The 15,285-nt window shown below is 41.9% G+C and overlaps 1 protein-coding gene across 2 annotated transcripts; it reads left to right on the plus strand.

The window, feature by feature from the left end:
* Window positions 1–2,548: 2,548 nt before the first annotated feature.
* Window positions 2,549–7,070, plus strand: LSM8 (LSM8 homolog, U6 small nuclear RNA associated). 2 transcript variants are annotated; one of them, XM_051644094.1, is made up of 5 exons: window positions 2,549–2,633; window positions 3,606–3,646; window positions 5,088–5,215; window positions 5,987–6,095; window positions 6,819–6,904. In XM_051644094.1, the coding sequence occupies exons 1-4, from the start codon at window positions 2,603–2,605 to the stop codon at window positions 6,081–6,083; spliced, it is 297 nt and encodes a 98-aa protein (XP_051500054.1). In that variant the 5' UTR covers window positions 2,549–2,602; the 3' UTR covers window positions 6,084–6,095; window positions 6,819–6,904. The 2 variants fall into 2 exon arrangements, with proteins under 2 accessions (XP_051500054.1, XP_051500055.1); XM_051644095.1 differs by lacking the exon at window positions 5,987–6,095 and having other exon boundaries at window positions 6,819–7,070.
* The last annotated feature ends 8,215 nt before the right edge of the window (window positions 7,071–15,285 follow it).

Genomic DNA, 15,285 nt, shown 5'->3' on the forward strand with positions numbered 1-15,285 from the left:
CCTTACTGTTTGGGTCTTAGTACTTCTTTATAAAATAAGGGAAACAGTAATTTTCTGCTTTTCAGGGACACTGTTAAAATAAACATGTAGATCAGAGATTCTCATGGGATCAGATATTGATGTCATGTTGCCATGCAAATATTTTATGATTTTGTCCTACATACTGGTATCCTAATGATCTCATATTCTTGGCCTTCGGAAATATCTATCTTTTATAGGGAGAAGGAAGAGTACGAGGCTCAGAGTGCTGAGCCATCTCATATAAACTGCCGTATCACCTAGAAAGTTTTAACCAGGTGATCCTTGAGGTCCCTTCCAACCTGGCATTCTATGATTCTGTGAGAGGGAAAATGTCAAGAACACCTACATAAAAAAATCTTCAGCCTCTTACATGGAATATAAAATAATGACTACCAATGCTGGTATAAGCTTTGGTGGCACTTGTTAAGCTTTGTATATGAGCTTAAGAGGATGGTCATTATGTAATGGCCAATTCCAAGAGTATTTTATGTTCTCTGTCACCTCCTGTCATGTTTTGGATAAAGACTGAGCCATTAGACAACTTTGGTGTAGTTTCCTTCAGAGGTGCCAGGAAATGTCTATCCATTTTTTCTGGCTAATTTGCCTTAAAACACTTTATTTTGCTTTCTCTGTGCTTGCAATGGCTACAATGTCAAGAGAAAAAAACAGCATAGTAGGAGGAGATGAAACAACAGCATTCTGCTGGCCAGTTATTGTATTCCCCACAAGAATCAAACCACTGGCTGGACATCAATTTCCAGTTTGCACTTCTTGCCAGTTTGTTCCTGGAGTCTCTACTGAAATAAAAGGAAGCAGGACTAAGTACCAAGCTAATTTTCTCTCTACTGAATGTCAAGAACTTACAATATTTTTTAAATCCAGAATTTATGTAACATTTCATTTCACAATAGGCTGTGACTGGAAATGACCCACTTTATACTGTGTTTATGCTTTGAAATAGTATTTCCCACACAGTGTTAAATCTTAAAAGGTTGGCATTCCATGCAATAAATAGCCAATACTGTAAAATAAGGCAGGTGGAAGAAAATTTATTTTAATGAAGGCTATTGGAGCAGTGGTGCTGAACCAACATTGACTTTATGCTTTAAGGTTGGTAGACTGTTACAAGAGCTCAAACCTGTGTAAGACATCAGCTATCACCAACAAGCTGCTATATTATTAAATACCTTTAGAGGGATGCATTCATGACTTTGAATATATTGCAATGCAGAAGATGTCTGTATGTAAAGCATATTCCAGAATGCTTCTGAAAGCCTGTTGCACGCTAATGATTATTATATTATCTCCCACAGGCAAGGATGACTGAAGAACCACAATTAGTTTTTTAGCTTGATTTAGTTATGTTGCTGAATGTCAGAACTTAATTTCCCTGCAGATACTTCTTATGTGAAGTACCAGTCTAACTCCCTTCACTGCTGCCACTGAATACAGGCAGAATTCATACAGGCCTCTGTCTCACAAGACTTTGAAGAGACAGAGGAAACACTGTGTGCACAGGGTAGACTGAGCAGAAAGTATGTAAGGCAGTAATAACCAGGGAGCATCCAAGGAAAGAATGGGCCAGTTGAAGGGAAGGGGAAGAATGCTGCAACAGGTACAGTCACACAGTAATGAAAAACCACGTTCCTTGGGGTATTTTTATGTGCCATTCCAACATGTAGAGATTATGGTGAAGGGAGATTCCTGTAAGCATAAAAGCCAAACTTCTGCATAAGAATCACCCACTTACTTGACACTGCACGACTTTTAAAAGACTTACAGTTTTGCACTGTGGGGAGGTTGGCCTCTGCATTTCTCTTTAAAGCAGCTGCACAGCCCTCCCCTTGCAGCGGCAGCCCGGGCCCAGGCAGGCGGCTTGGGTGTCACTCACTCATGCGTCAGTGTTGGCTCCGGCCACAACAAAACCGCCTTCCCCGAGCTCCATGTCTCAACCACAGCCTGGCAAGCGTCCCCCCTTTCCTACAGAGAGCACCTCTGCCCGGGACTTCAACGAGCAGCACCGTAACGCTGCCCCGGGCACCCACCCCACGGCCCTGCTGCCAGGCTCTCCGAGCCCGGGCGGCAGCCAGGCCTCCTGCGGCTGACGCCGGCCGCCCGCAGGGAAGCTGGGCGGGATGCGTGACTCCGGGACTAGCACAGCCAGGCGAGACGCAGGCAGCGCGGCCCGAGGGCAGCCCTGGGGCGGGGCACGGGAGACAGCGCCCCTGCCCCCCCGGGCCGCAGGGCTGCCGGCGCTCGCCGTAGCAGGGGGCGGGCTCAGGGAAGGGCCCCGGGGCTCAGGGGCTCAGAGCGCCCGCGGCCCCGCCCGCCCACACAGGGGGTCCCCACGGGTGACGCCACATGCGCGGGGCGCGGTGTGACCCCCCCGCGGGGCCCCCGCCGCGCGGAGCCCGCCGCGCACGCGCACGCGGGGCCCTGGCACGGGGCTTCCCCCTCCCTCCCCGCGGGGCTGTGCGCGTGCGCGTGCGCGGCGAGCCGCGCGTCAGCGGCGCGCGCCGGAGGTGGCGCCGGTGGGCGGGGGCGGGGGCGGCGGTGCGGGCCGAGCGCGGGAGCCGCCGCCATGACCTCTGCCTTGGAGAACTACATCAACCGTATCCTTCCGGCGGGCGGCGGCGGGGGCGGCAGCGGGCCTTCCCTCCCCTCTCTCCGCGCCCGCGGGGGTGGCGGAGGCCGGGCGCGGGGGCCGGCGGCTGCAGCGCGGCTCCGGGGCGGGGCGGGGCGGGGGTCAGAGCTGCAGCGGAGCCGGCATCGCGTGAGCTGCGAGGGGATCCCCAGCCCCGGCGCAGGCTGCGGGGGGGCCTGTCGGTGCATGGTGGTTGCGTTGCTTGGGGCCTGCCTGGCTGGCTCTGGCGGTTTCTCTTCACTTGAGGCTGGGTTGGCAGGCAGAACGCGGGTTACAGGAGACGCAGAGAACAGGGTCCCCTGTAGCCTCAAGTGCTGCAAACCTGTTCTTGCTTGGTCTGGGCGAGGGGTGAGATTCACAACGGGCCTGGCCCCTTGAAGGGCTCTTAACGTGTGTAATTATCAGCTTTATGTAGTTTCCTCAAAAGCTGCATTGTTCTTGAAACCCTTCCTAGGTTTTTATACTCCTGATAACCTATGGGCATTTTCTGTTTTATTCACAAACAATAAGGCATTAACTCAGTCATTGAAGATGATATTTCCAAATTGAGATAGCCAGATCTTCAGACTGAGGGGATGTAGAATGCCAGACTTGGGATCCCCACTGTTTTTAAGGTTGAAGCATTTATAAAACTGGTTGTTTCAGTTGTGGGGTAGTGCAGTTAGCAGTGGGAGGAGAGGTGAACTCAGATCTTCAGCCTGCTTTTTAATGTTGTTCATGTTTGGTTATAACTGTTCGTGGCTGAGTAGAGAAAAACTAAAACAGACAAACATTGTCAAATGTGACTATCAACCATCCTGCTTTTTTAAAAAAACAGGAATGCTGATAGGCTTTTCTGTCTGTTCATGAATCTTAGAACTTACATTATGTATAAATATTTCAGAAAATGTTAACAGTTCTATTTCAGGTATCTCTAAACTTTGCCTTAATGCACTATCAGGTACAGTTGCAGTAATTACTTCTGATGGAAGAATGATTGTGGTGAGACTTGTATTTTTTAACATTTTCTTTTCCCCTGTAAAGACTTCCCATCATGGCCATAAATAAACGAGCATAGAATATTATCACTTAAATGTTCACACTTTTACAAACTTATTTCTTTTTAAGCTTTATGGTCATCATTTAAACACTTCCTGTTTTTTGCCTGTTAGATTTGTCCATCAATAAACTTGTGCATGAAAATGCATTGACTTTTTTTTTTTTTCGTCAAATGGCCTGTTCTACAGGAATGCACAAGAAAATGCATTTGTTTTACTGCTCAGTAATTCGATTTCCATCTAGAATGTCCTTTTTGTTCAGTATGTTCTTAAACTTTCATCCTAAGAGCATTTCTCCCATATGATTATAGAAAAACAACAGCTGATAACTGCTGAAGAACCTAGGGTTCTGTTTAAAGCCTGAAAAGCTGAGGATTGGCAAGCTATATATTAGACTATATAATGTTCTGGTTTTACTGCTTCTGTGTTGTTTTTTTCTTGAATTCCAACCCCCATCCTGTCTCTTACTCTTTGGTGTTTAAGTTTAACTTAATAGTATGCTTGTTGAGTGAAGATTATATCTTCCTGTCTGTTCGCACTTAGCTTCATATGGCATCTGAAAAGAGACATCAGTACTTTTAGCAGAACTGTTCTGGCTTCAGCAAATCTTGTGTCTGGTTGGAGTCAGTCTGATGAACTTTGTGTTGTGATACAAGACACTTTCCACCAAAAATATGTGAATGGAGTTGGTATATGTGACTTACTGTTACATGATTAAATGATGCAAATGGGTATTCCCACTGAATGATGGTGTTTTACATGAGTTTAAATTTCTTAATTACTAATGCTAAATTACACAAATCAATTATCATTTTTCCAAATGCATATTGAAGCGGCACAGAAAGTCTTTTTGTGTGCGTTCGTTGGGGTTTTTTGAGTAATTTGGTGGAACCAAGCTAATATTCTTTAAAGAGACACCACTTAAAATCACATGATAAGAACAGTTTCAGCACTGTTGATCACAAGAATCCAACATTTTTGTTCTTTTATTTAATAACTTATTTAATTTCTGGAAACTTACATACAAGGAAGACTGTGTAGAAATAGTAAAATTAGTTGTCTAGAGGGCCATCACAGGTAAAAGGGAAACTTTATTACTTTTAATGCTAAAGATTGTTGTCGTTTTTAGCATAAACACACAGGAATAAATATAGATATTTTTTAAAAAAATGAGTATTGCTTTTAAAGTTCCATTCTCTAGGTTTTTTTATTTAAATCAAACAGAAAATCCTAAATTAAGCATCTCTTCTCTAGTACCTTATTGCCTCCTTGTTTTAAGATACCCTTGAGAACAAAGATCATAAATTTAGAACATAACTGGAGTACTTTATTTTGTGTGTGTGTGTGTTGTTTTTTGTTGTTTGTGGGTTGTTTTTTTTTTTTAGGGAACCCTCAAAGGTTTCGATCAGACCATTAATTTGATTTTGGATGAAAGCCATGAACGAGTGTTCAGTTCTTCACAAGGAGTTGAGCAAGTAGTGCTGGGATTATACATTGTAAGAGGTGATAATGTGTAAGTACAGCATATTTTTGCATAAACCAATTAATACAAATTTGTGTGAATAAATATGTATACATACATGATGTATCTGTATACATCTTAATAGCCTCAGACATCTTACATCTTTGTATCTCTTGATAGCACTGATGGTACTATCAAAGGTGAGGCATATTAAATAGCAAATATGTGTGCTTCTGTTACAGAAGGGATTGCGTTGTAATGTAAAGATATTGTCTGGATTTACTGAGCTGTAAATTAACCATCTCATGTACTAATAGCAATCTAGGACAGTTCATTATAAAGCTCAGCATTTACCCTTCTTGAGTCTAGCCATTGTGTAGATGTTCTTTATTCATCTGTGAAAGACAGGATCCATTGATGGAGGAAAAGATAGAAGAATGAACAAAAGATGAGATAGAACTTGAGTTCTATCAGCAATCTGGTATACAAATTTGACTATTAACAGAATTTTTGTAGATCAGATATTTACAGAGGCCACTTTATAATCTGGAAGATGCATGAAGGTTCTGACTTGACAGTATAACAGCTGTCAAAGCCAGTGTAGTGACAGGTCAAAGTTGATATTTGATGTAAAATGCCATGGTATGGGAGTAAAAGCTCATTTAATGCAGATAAAAGTAGCTGGTGTGCCAAACAGATAGGAATGTTACAAGAGAAATGGAAAGCATGCCTGGTAAGTGGGCCTGCTAGGAAGATGGCTTTTGCAGCAGCCTTCTGAAGCTGATGGTAAAAAATTTACGTTATTTTTTTTATCACAACCAGAAAAGGAGCATGTCACAGTGACCAACGTGTGAGCCTGAGTAGGAATTTTCTTCTAATTCTCGTGGGTGTTTCTGTACAAAGAAATATCAAGACTTAGACTTACATCGAGGTGTGTTTATCTAACATTGAGAAAGTGGCTAATTTTTGAAAGCTTTTATCACTTTTAAGCTTTCAAGCAAAAATACATAAATCGATGAATGTACAAAGGCAAGGCTAAGCCTGCTACTCTATAAGTAACTTAATTAAAATAGTACAAATGTGTGTAAAAAGCCAAACAATTGTTTACCACTTCACTTTCTCATCATATCAGGCTGCCACATTAATCAAGTGTACTCAAAACATTTTTTCATAACAAGTATTTTATTTTTTTGTAACCCCGACAAACTTGGAAACATTTTTTAGAAGGAATAATTCTGTATTCACTAACTCTGACAGTAGGCTGTGTTGAAGGAAATTGTCTTGCTTATCTGATGCTGTATGTGCTTACAGGTTGCTGCAGTTAGACATTACTCTTGAAAAGCTAATCTCTCTCTAAAAGGTTACCAGTTCCTGTTTCAGAGGCTGGCCTACTGCCTAAAACAGACCAGTAGTATTTGTTTCTTAAACCCTGTATCTTTAAAAAGATACAAAAAACCCCCACCCTTCCTTGAGACTGTACTTATGGCCATCAAAGTCTTAAGTTCACGGATGGAGCTCTACAATTAAAAAAAGAAAAGGGCGGGGGGGGGCGGTCGGCAGGGACAGACAGTGTCTTTACTAGCAAGTTAATTTTGTGGCTTTTCAGATGTGCACCACAGAGTTTCAACATATGGTGACATGTTTTTTATTGCAGTGCTGTCATTGGTGAAATTGATGAAGAGACAGATTCAGCTCTTGACTTGGGGAATATTCGAGCAGAGCCTTTAAACTCAGTTGTGCATTGAAAAGAAGAAAATGGGACTTTGTAAATCTTTGGTTGTACAGACCTATTTAACAACATGGATGATTTTTACAAATTGTGTTTAATTTCTTTAGTCACCAGTTTTTTTATTACAAATATGTTGTAGTTTTGCATGTTAATTAAAAGTTTCTACATTTTACTAAAGACGCTTTCATTGAATTTCCTTTGGGGTTTTATGCTGCATAATTTCACTGTAAAATACATACTGAGAAATGGAAGCAGTATCAGTGGTAGTCCTGTTTTTTGTATATATCTCATTCTTAAAATAAGATCTCATTCCTAAAGGTAAACCAAGACTTTATGTATTAACTCAGGATTATTTGGAAGTAGATTTTGTAACAATTAATTTAACCATTTCTAACTGTAGTTCTGGCTGTAAGCAGAAAATTCTGGGTTTTGTGTCTTTTTTTATGTAGTGTAGAAAACAAGAATGCTAAAGCCTTTTATGTTTGAATTAATGAGTGATACATTGTGGTAAAGGGTTTTGTTCTTTCTGAAACTTGTTCTCTAGTGCCCGAGACTAAACTACAGGTGCTGGAGTTCTTGGTGCCTTAATGCTTGCAGACAAATTTGAGTAAGAAAGACTTTTGAGGAGAAACACAGAACCTAAACCAAATATACATATTTATTTGTAGCTCATTAAATTCCAGACCAACACTTTCTGTATCTTCTCTCAGCAGCTGTTGTGTTGCTCAAACTTTGGGTAAAATCTGTAGAAACAGAGTTGTGTATTTGTTCATGTGTAACTGTTGTCTTGCAAAAGTACAGTTTAGAAGGTGCAGGAGTACTTTAGATAAAGAAATTACTTCTTTGGAATGAAATATGCATTAATACTGCATATAAGAATCGTGTAGTTTTAACAGACCTCTCACACATCAGCAACAACCAAGTTAAGTGGGACAAGCTGTGTGCAGTGTATTGTGGTATTAGGCTAAGTCCTGTTAACTACCCAGCAGAAACACCGGTATGGTGGCAGCCAGAGGAAGTTGCTACTGTTTAACAAAGTTGTTTTCCTTGTCCTGTATTGTGCCAAGAGGTCCAGTTTGTTTTTTTTTTTCCCTCCATATATAAATGTGCCGTCAAAAATAGTTCTTGTAATGTTCATTTTTATATATTGAGTTTAATATATTTGATATTTTTAATTGCAAGTTCAGTTTGGAAACCAAATGCAGTGAACTGAAGATATTTGTTCTCTGGTTCTCAATTCTTGTAGCTTCTAGTTTGTTTTCCAAGATTGTTTTTGGTGGAGCATGTGAAGTCCAGCAAAATTATTTCTCCTTTATCCACCTTGTGACCCGGTAAAGTCTTGTTGTTTTCTGTCTAAATTTCCACAAGGAAATGTCTGCTGAGCAGACAGAGAATCAGGCAAATCAGGGTTTTTCTGTGATTACTGAAAGTTGATAAAGTCTGGCTGTAATTCATGATGTCAAAAGATTTGACCAGTTTCATTAGACAGTCAACAGAATCGTATATAATGAAAAACTTTTGCTATGGAAACACTGATACTGGCACAAGAGAAAAGCAGGTATGGAGGGTGAACTCTATTGGAAAATAGAGCAGATTGTGTAAAGTATCAACTCCAGGGCTCAGCAGAATAAAAATGCAGAGGCCAAGAGGGTAGAATTAGGGTGAGCTGATTTTAAATGCACTACCTAGCCTTGGATGTATTAGAGTTACTGTTGCACTACGTAGGCTGAGTACTAGTAAAGCACTGGATGGACTAAGGAAATCTGTTGTAGATGAGGAATTATGTTTGTTAGGTGAGTTATGGAAGGTTAATGCATGTGGAGACCATCTGCCTCAAGAACGTTGTTAGCAGTAGAACTCCCTGGCTCTGTGCTTGGTTGAGGACTTAAAATACGATGAGCTGCTGATGCTAGTTGAAACTATTTTCTCTGTCCTTGGAGTAATGATTTCAGATGGAAAGCTGTGGAACCAAGGTGGTGAAGCTGATTAGTAAATTCCTGGGAGTGAGTAGATGAGAGTTCAGAGTAGGTCAGGAATTGATGAAGCTGGAAAAATATGATCTGGAAATTAATAGTTCCATACAGGTTTTTAAAACACAGATTGCAAACCCTGTTTTGTTCCCTTCAGGTGAGTGACCTCAGCTCTGGCGTGCACTCCTTCTGGACCTGTGAAATTGTGTGCAGGGTGGAGGGGATAACAGCTTCAAGAGGTTAAAATGTGTCTCCACTCACAGGCTGAGCTACGCCCTGGGCATCCTCCAAGGGATTCAGAAATACAAGTTTAAACCGCATTTCAGAAAAGGATCATAACAAAGCCTGGCTGCACATAGTGCAAATGGGTTGATACGCAGTGCATTGTCAAACTGATTATTCTGCAATGAGTTAGGCAAAGGATGGCCAGCTCACAGGTCTGGGCGAAATTGTGGGCACCAACTCAGCCCTGCCAAGATGGATCTTGCTCAGAACCAAAGTTCTGTCTAAAAACTGGCAACTATGGAGTTTGCTTACCTTCTCCTTTAGGCAGCAACACTAAAGCTTTTCAAAGTTGTGATTTTTTGCTTGTACTCAAATTGTCCTACAAGTTCTGCAACAAATTTTGCTCCCATTTTATGCCATTGGTTTTGGTCTTCTGGATGTACTGGTGAAGGAATCAAAGCCAGGACACCCAGTCATAAGGAGTTTTTTGAAAATGAATCTGGCACCCTATATGCTTTAAAAATTTTTAAGATGAAATTATAGCTTTGTGAACTTACAGGAGCTCTAGTCTATACTAGATAGCTATGTCCCTCTAAGTATATGGTGGAGACAAAGCACTCAGGAAGGCAGTATTTGATGCAGGAAGTTGAATTATAACCAGTCTGAAACAGTATTTTAATGGAACCAAACCTGTTGTGCAGTCCATCTAAAAATAGGTTACCAATGAAAGTCAACATGGTTTTACCGAAGGAAAGTCATGTTTGACCAACCTTACAGCCTTCTATGAGGAAGTAACTAGGTGGATAGATGATGGTAGAGCGGTAGATGTGGTTTATCTTGATTTCAGTAAAGCATTTGACACTGTCTCCCACAGCATCCTTGGAGATAAACTGAGGAAGTGTGGTCTTGATGATCAGGTGGTGAGGTGGATCATGAACTGGTTGAAAAGAAGTCAGAGAGTTGTGGCCAATGGGACAGAATCTAGTTGGAGGTGTGTGACTAGTGGAGTCCCTCAAGGGATGCGGTACTGGGACCAGTGCTGTTCAGTATTTTCATCAATGACCTGGATGAGGGAACAGAGTGTGCCCTCAGCAAGTTTGCTGATGACACTAAACTGGGAGGGGTGGCTGACACACCAGAAGGCTGTTCTGCCATTCAGTGAGACCTGGACAGGCTGGAGAGTTGGGTGTGGAGAAACTTGATGAAATTCAACAAGGGCAAGTGTAGAGTCTTGCATGTGGGGAAGAACAACCCCATGTACCAATACAGGTTGGGGGCTGACCTGCTTGAGAGCAGTGTAGGAGAAAGGGACCTGGGGGTCCTGGTGGACAGGAGGATGACCATGAGCCAGCAATGTGCCCTTGTGGCCAAGAAGGCCAATGGCATCCTGGGGTGCATTAGAAAGGGGGTGGTTAGTAGGTCAAGAGAGGTTCTCTTCCCCCTCTATTCTGCCTTGGTGAGGCTGCATCTGGAATATTGGGTCCAGTTCTGGGCCCCACAGTTTAAGAAGGACAGGGAACTGCTTGAAAGAGTCCAGTGCAGAGACACAAAGATGATTAAGAGAGTGGAACATGCCCCTTATGTGGAAAGGCTGAGGGAGCTGGGTCTCTTTAGCTTGGAGAAGAGGAAGCTGAGGGGGGACCTCATCCATGGTTACAAATATGTTAAGGGTGAGTGTCAGGAGGATGGAGCCAGGCTTTTTTCAGTGATGTCTAGTGATAGGACAAGGGGCAATGGGTGCAAACTGGAACACAGGAGGTTCCATGTAAACATCAGAAAAAAACTTCTCTCCTGTGAGAGTGACAGAGCCCTGGAACAGGCTGCCCAGAGAGGCTGTGGAGTCTCCTTCTCTGGAGACATTCAAAACCCGCCTGGACGCCTTCTTGTGTGATGTGCTCTAGGTGACCCTGCTCTGGCAGGGGGGTTGGACTAGATGATCTTTTGAGGTCCCTTCCAACCCCTAGGATTCTGTGATTCTGTAAATATAATTAATTTACTTTCATAAAGTGAATCAAAGTAGGAAAAATAAATGGGACTGAAACCAGAAAATGGACATAAAGGGACGGCCTTGTGTTAGTAATTTTCAAAACTAGAGGGTATTAGTCCCCAGAGGAGGAGTTTGAATGTAGGATGGCAGTGTGAAGGCTGTGTCTGGACTCTAGGTGAACTCACCCTGCAGCCTGTGTAGCAAAAGTTTTGAAAGTAGTAAAGGTAAAACATAGAGGAAATTAAGAAGTAGAGCTGAATTTTTGAGAGGAAAAATTATCTCAGCTGTAAAGGAGGTATGAAAGAGAACTGGAATGGAAAAAGAGCACCACAGATCATTATTCTGTTGAGCAGTGATATGCCAATTGGAGCATGCCAGCTGGCTGGGGTGAAGGTTCTTGCTCCTTCCCACTAATCCTACTAGATTAGCAGAGCAAATATCTCCTAGGAGATTAGGAGTAATATTGTATGCAAAAAGCCTTTATTCTTGCTGAAGGGAAAGTACTCTCAAAAAAAAAAAAAAATAGTAACTCCCTCCTCAGACTTGAAGGCAATGTCAGTGAGTTCTGACTGCAGTGGCCATGTTGCTGTCAGCTGGTTCTTCAGGGTACATGAAGAGCCCTGCAGAGATAGGAAACAAGAGTCATAGTCCATAGTGTTCTTGAAATTGTCTCTTCCTGCGAAGAACCTAGATTAAACATCTGATTAACAAGTGATGTTCAGTAAAATCCAATGTGTCCTTGCAGATTAATAAACCAATTTTACAAAAATGAGCAGGGCAGAGAAAGGTGATGCTGAGGGCAAAAGGAAGTAATGCTGAATTGGAGGTAATAGTCATATTCCATCAAGTTTCCTGCATTGTCTTAGGTTGGTCACTTCCTCCTTTTGTTTGTTTAATAGAGATCTCTGAGTGAAAGGACAAGTCTTGACTATTACTGGAAAAGGATGCCTCCAGTGAAACAACTGAGCTGGCTTATAGAAAGATAAATTTATTCCGTGTGCATGAAGCAACACAGAAAGCCTCTTCTGTGGTCCAAGGGCAACTCCCCTGATTGCAATCCATGTGATGTGTTTCCATGTCCACTTGGCATTTTTGCCATGTAGGTTCATCAAATATTATGTGGCCACCAGGCACATTACTGGATTGAAAGAACATAGATTTTATTTTGAGGACTTACTCTGACAGTGGAGGATTTCTAGTATGACTCAACCTTCATTATCAACTATAGTCCTTAGTCCCTAGGGTTATTGTTTATCCTTCAGTCCATTTTACAAGTTAAGCAACTGAGAGACATCTAACACACTGTGCTAGAGCTGAAGGTAAAACATGAGTGGTTTGTATGGGAGTTTTATCTCATGGCCATAACCAAACTACTTGCACAACAAATGTAGCAGACCCATATGCTTCAGTAGGTGCAGTATCTGCAGTAACATGATTCTGCCGTTTAGCCTCTGCTGCATGAAGCTCCACTAAGGAGCTTTTTAAAGTTTGTTTTTTTGGGTTTTTTTATTGGAAGAGAGTTCCTCAGTCACAGTCAAGATCAAGAGAAGCTGTATCAGATCAGTTTCAACTTCCTTGTTTTTCATATAAGGCATACTTTATGAAGCAGGTGTTCACAGTCAAAAACCCACCAAACCCAAATGTGCCAGAAGGTGTTTATCTGTACAGACCAGGCCTCAAGGTGAGGGAGGGAAAACATCCCAGGCTTAGGTTAAAAACATATGACAGAAGACTGTAAAGAGCCAGGCATTTTTTCTGGAAATACTGTTCCTGATAGCCCCTTCCAGTGTGTTACATTCTACACCAGCGTCCTTTTTAGGGGCCTTTTTTTTTACAGTAAACTTTACGGTGATGACACAAATGTTGACATTTGCAGCAGCATTTTCCTTGAAGGAAATAAAAGCTTCACTGACGAAGGTAGAAATCAAAGCTGAAAACAAAGTAGCATTCAGACTTTTGCCAAGAACTACTTGCTAGCACTAAAGGCCTGACCTTATCTAAGCAGTAATATCTTCCTTCCTGGAGCCTTGCAGCACGTTCCAGGAACTCTGGAACTTGTGTTGAACAACGTGCTGCTGCCACTTAGCCTTAGATCAGTAATGATGGCACTGAATGCCAAGAAATTTCACTCCATGTGGAATGCTACTTGCAGTTTTAGATAAAAGGTGCTTGTTGCTGAAGGGAACGCAAGGGCATGTGCATGTATTAGTCCCACCATCTTTGTTTTGTTTATCTTATCTAGATTTATCTTCTCTTTGATTCAGTGTCAATTTTTGCAGCAGTGATTATTACAGTGCTCTGCACAGAAACTGGAGTGGAACTTACACAGGTGGAGAAATCAAGGAAGCTGGATTTGAAGTAGTGAGATCCAAAAAAAATAGAAATAAACAAGATAGAAACCTGTTGAATGTGGAAAAAGTTAGGTTTTACAGCAATGCTCTTTATAACAAAGTTCTCTAACACATACAATTATTGTGCATGTCATTCATTTTATGAGAAATACTGAGAAACTGTGAGAAAACATTCTCCACTCAGAAATATTTTAAGGTGCCAGAATTTAACAGAAGCTTCCTGTCCTAAAGTATTTGGTTTAAGTTACGGTTCTTGCTTTGCATTTTAGTTCTTAATTCATTGGGAATTCTCACTTGTAATTTCAGACTCCAACTCTGCTTATGATGCAGATGGATAATTGCACACAGATGAATGCTGTGATGTTTCTGCAAACTGTCTGCCCAGAGCTGCTGATGGTATATGGCAAGAATCTGGAGCATTTTGCACCAATGGGACATGCAAGTGATGTAGTCTCTTCAGATACAGGGGACAGACTGCTGTCACTGTATTCAAGGCAACATGCATATGAAAGACCAGGAACCAAACATGCAGCAATAAAACCCCTAGCTTGTTACAACCATTTAGAACTCAGTTTATAGCATTTCCAATAAATAACACCAGTTCTTGCCAACTGCCACCTAGTACCTCTGTATCTCTACGATTTTATCTATACCTATGGGAGTTACAGGAGTGCTGTTTTCCAGTGAGTTGCAATGCTGAACAGCAGCCAAGGCAGGAAGTGATTATGACTTAGGAGCTGATGCTGATTGACAACGTGTGATCCTGCAGAGGAAATATCACACAATAGAACCTCGGTTAGTTTGGAAATAGATGTAAAAAACAGGGCACATTAAGATGTAAACAGTCAATAGGACTGGGGCCCACCTTTCTCCTAACTATCAGATCATTAGCAGTAGGAGTGTGTGGGATGATTTCCATGATTAAACTGGAAGTGTAAAATGCATGAAAGTGTGTGCTCAGAGATGCTGCGGAAACAGCCTTCTTGCTTTTTGCTGTTTCTTCTACTGCTTGTCCTAACTCATCCTGGATACAAGAGTCAGGCGTAAGTGCAGCTTAAATCTAGGAAGTGCAAATGCTCAAAGTCCTTGAAAAAGCAGGCTTAAGATTCTTTTGTGTAACTATAATGGGGTAGAGGCTTGCTCTCTGGCATTGCACACTGCTTTCCTGAGGAATCGTCAGCTCACGTTCAATTAAAATGGTCAGGTTCCAAGTGGAAACAGTCTCTGATGAGAAATGGAACAGAATTCAAATATTTGGTAGTTATGATTGTTATGTGGGTGAACGAGTTTTTATCTAGAGACTAGTTTAGCTTCTTGCGTAGTTTATAACATCCATCAACTAGTTTTTAGTTTTATGCTTCAGATTTCACCATTTTTCATAAGTCCAACCACTGCAGAAAGCAATAAAGGCAATAATCAATCTGAGAGTCATACAACTTTATTTCTGGATAAGACATACATGAGCATCCCAAGTGCCATGCCCTCTCCAAGATCATCAAGAGTGTCCCCACAGTGGCACTAGAGATGGACTTTGAAGAGAAGGAACTGACTGGACTTCCCTTTAATTCCTCACCTCCTGTCCCATGGTGATTGATGCCAATGGTCAACTTCTGTGCTGCTGCTCCACCAGCCAAGCTTTCCCCTCTCAATGACAACTCCAGCACAGAGCAGGTTAGGAACAAACTTGAGAATAGGTCATACCAGAGTTCATCCCAACAACAACACAAAGTGAAGGCCCAGACATCCCACGTCTTTCTCTGTGGAGTCTAGAAAGTACCAAAAGCTGAACTTCTCTTTGACCAAGCTCTCTGGTGCAGGCCAGAGAAAGTTTTTAACATCTTTTCTACAAATTGATCAGC

This window comes from Apus apus, chromosome 1, assembly GCF_020740795.1.
Source record: "Apus apus isolate bApuApu2 chromosome 1, bApuApu2.pri.cur, whole genome shotgun sequence".
In the NCBI taxonomy this organism is placed as follows: domain Eukaryota; kingdom Metazoa; phylum Chordata; class Aves; order Apodiformes; family Apodidae; genus Apus; species Apus apus.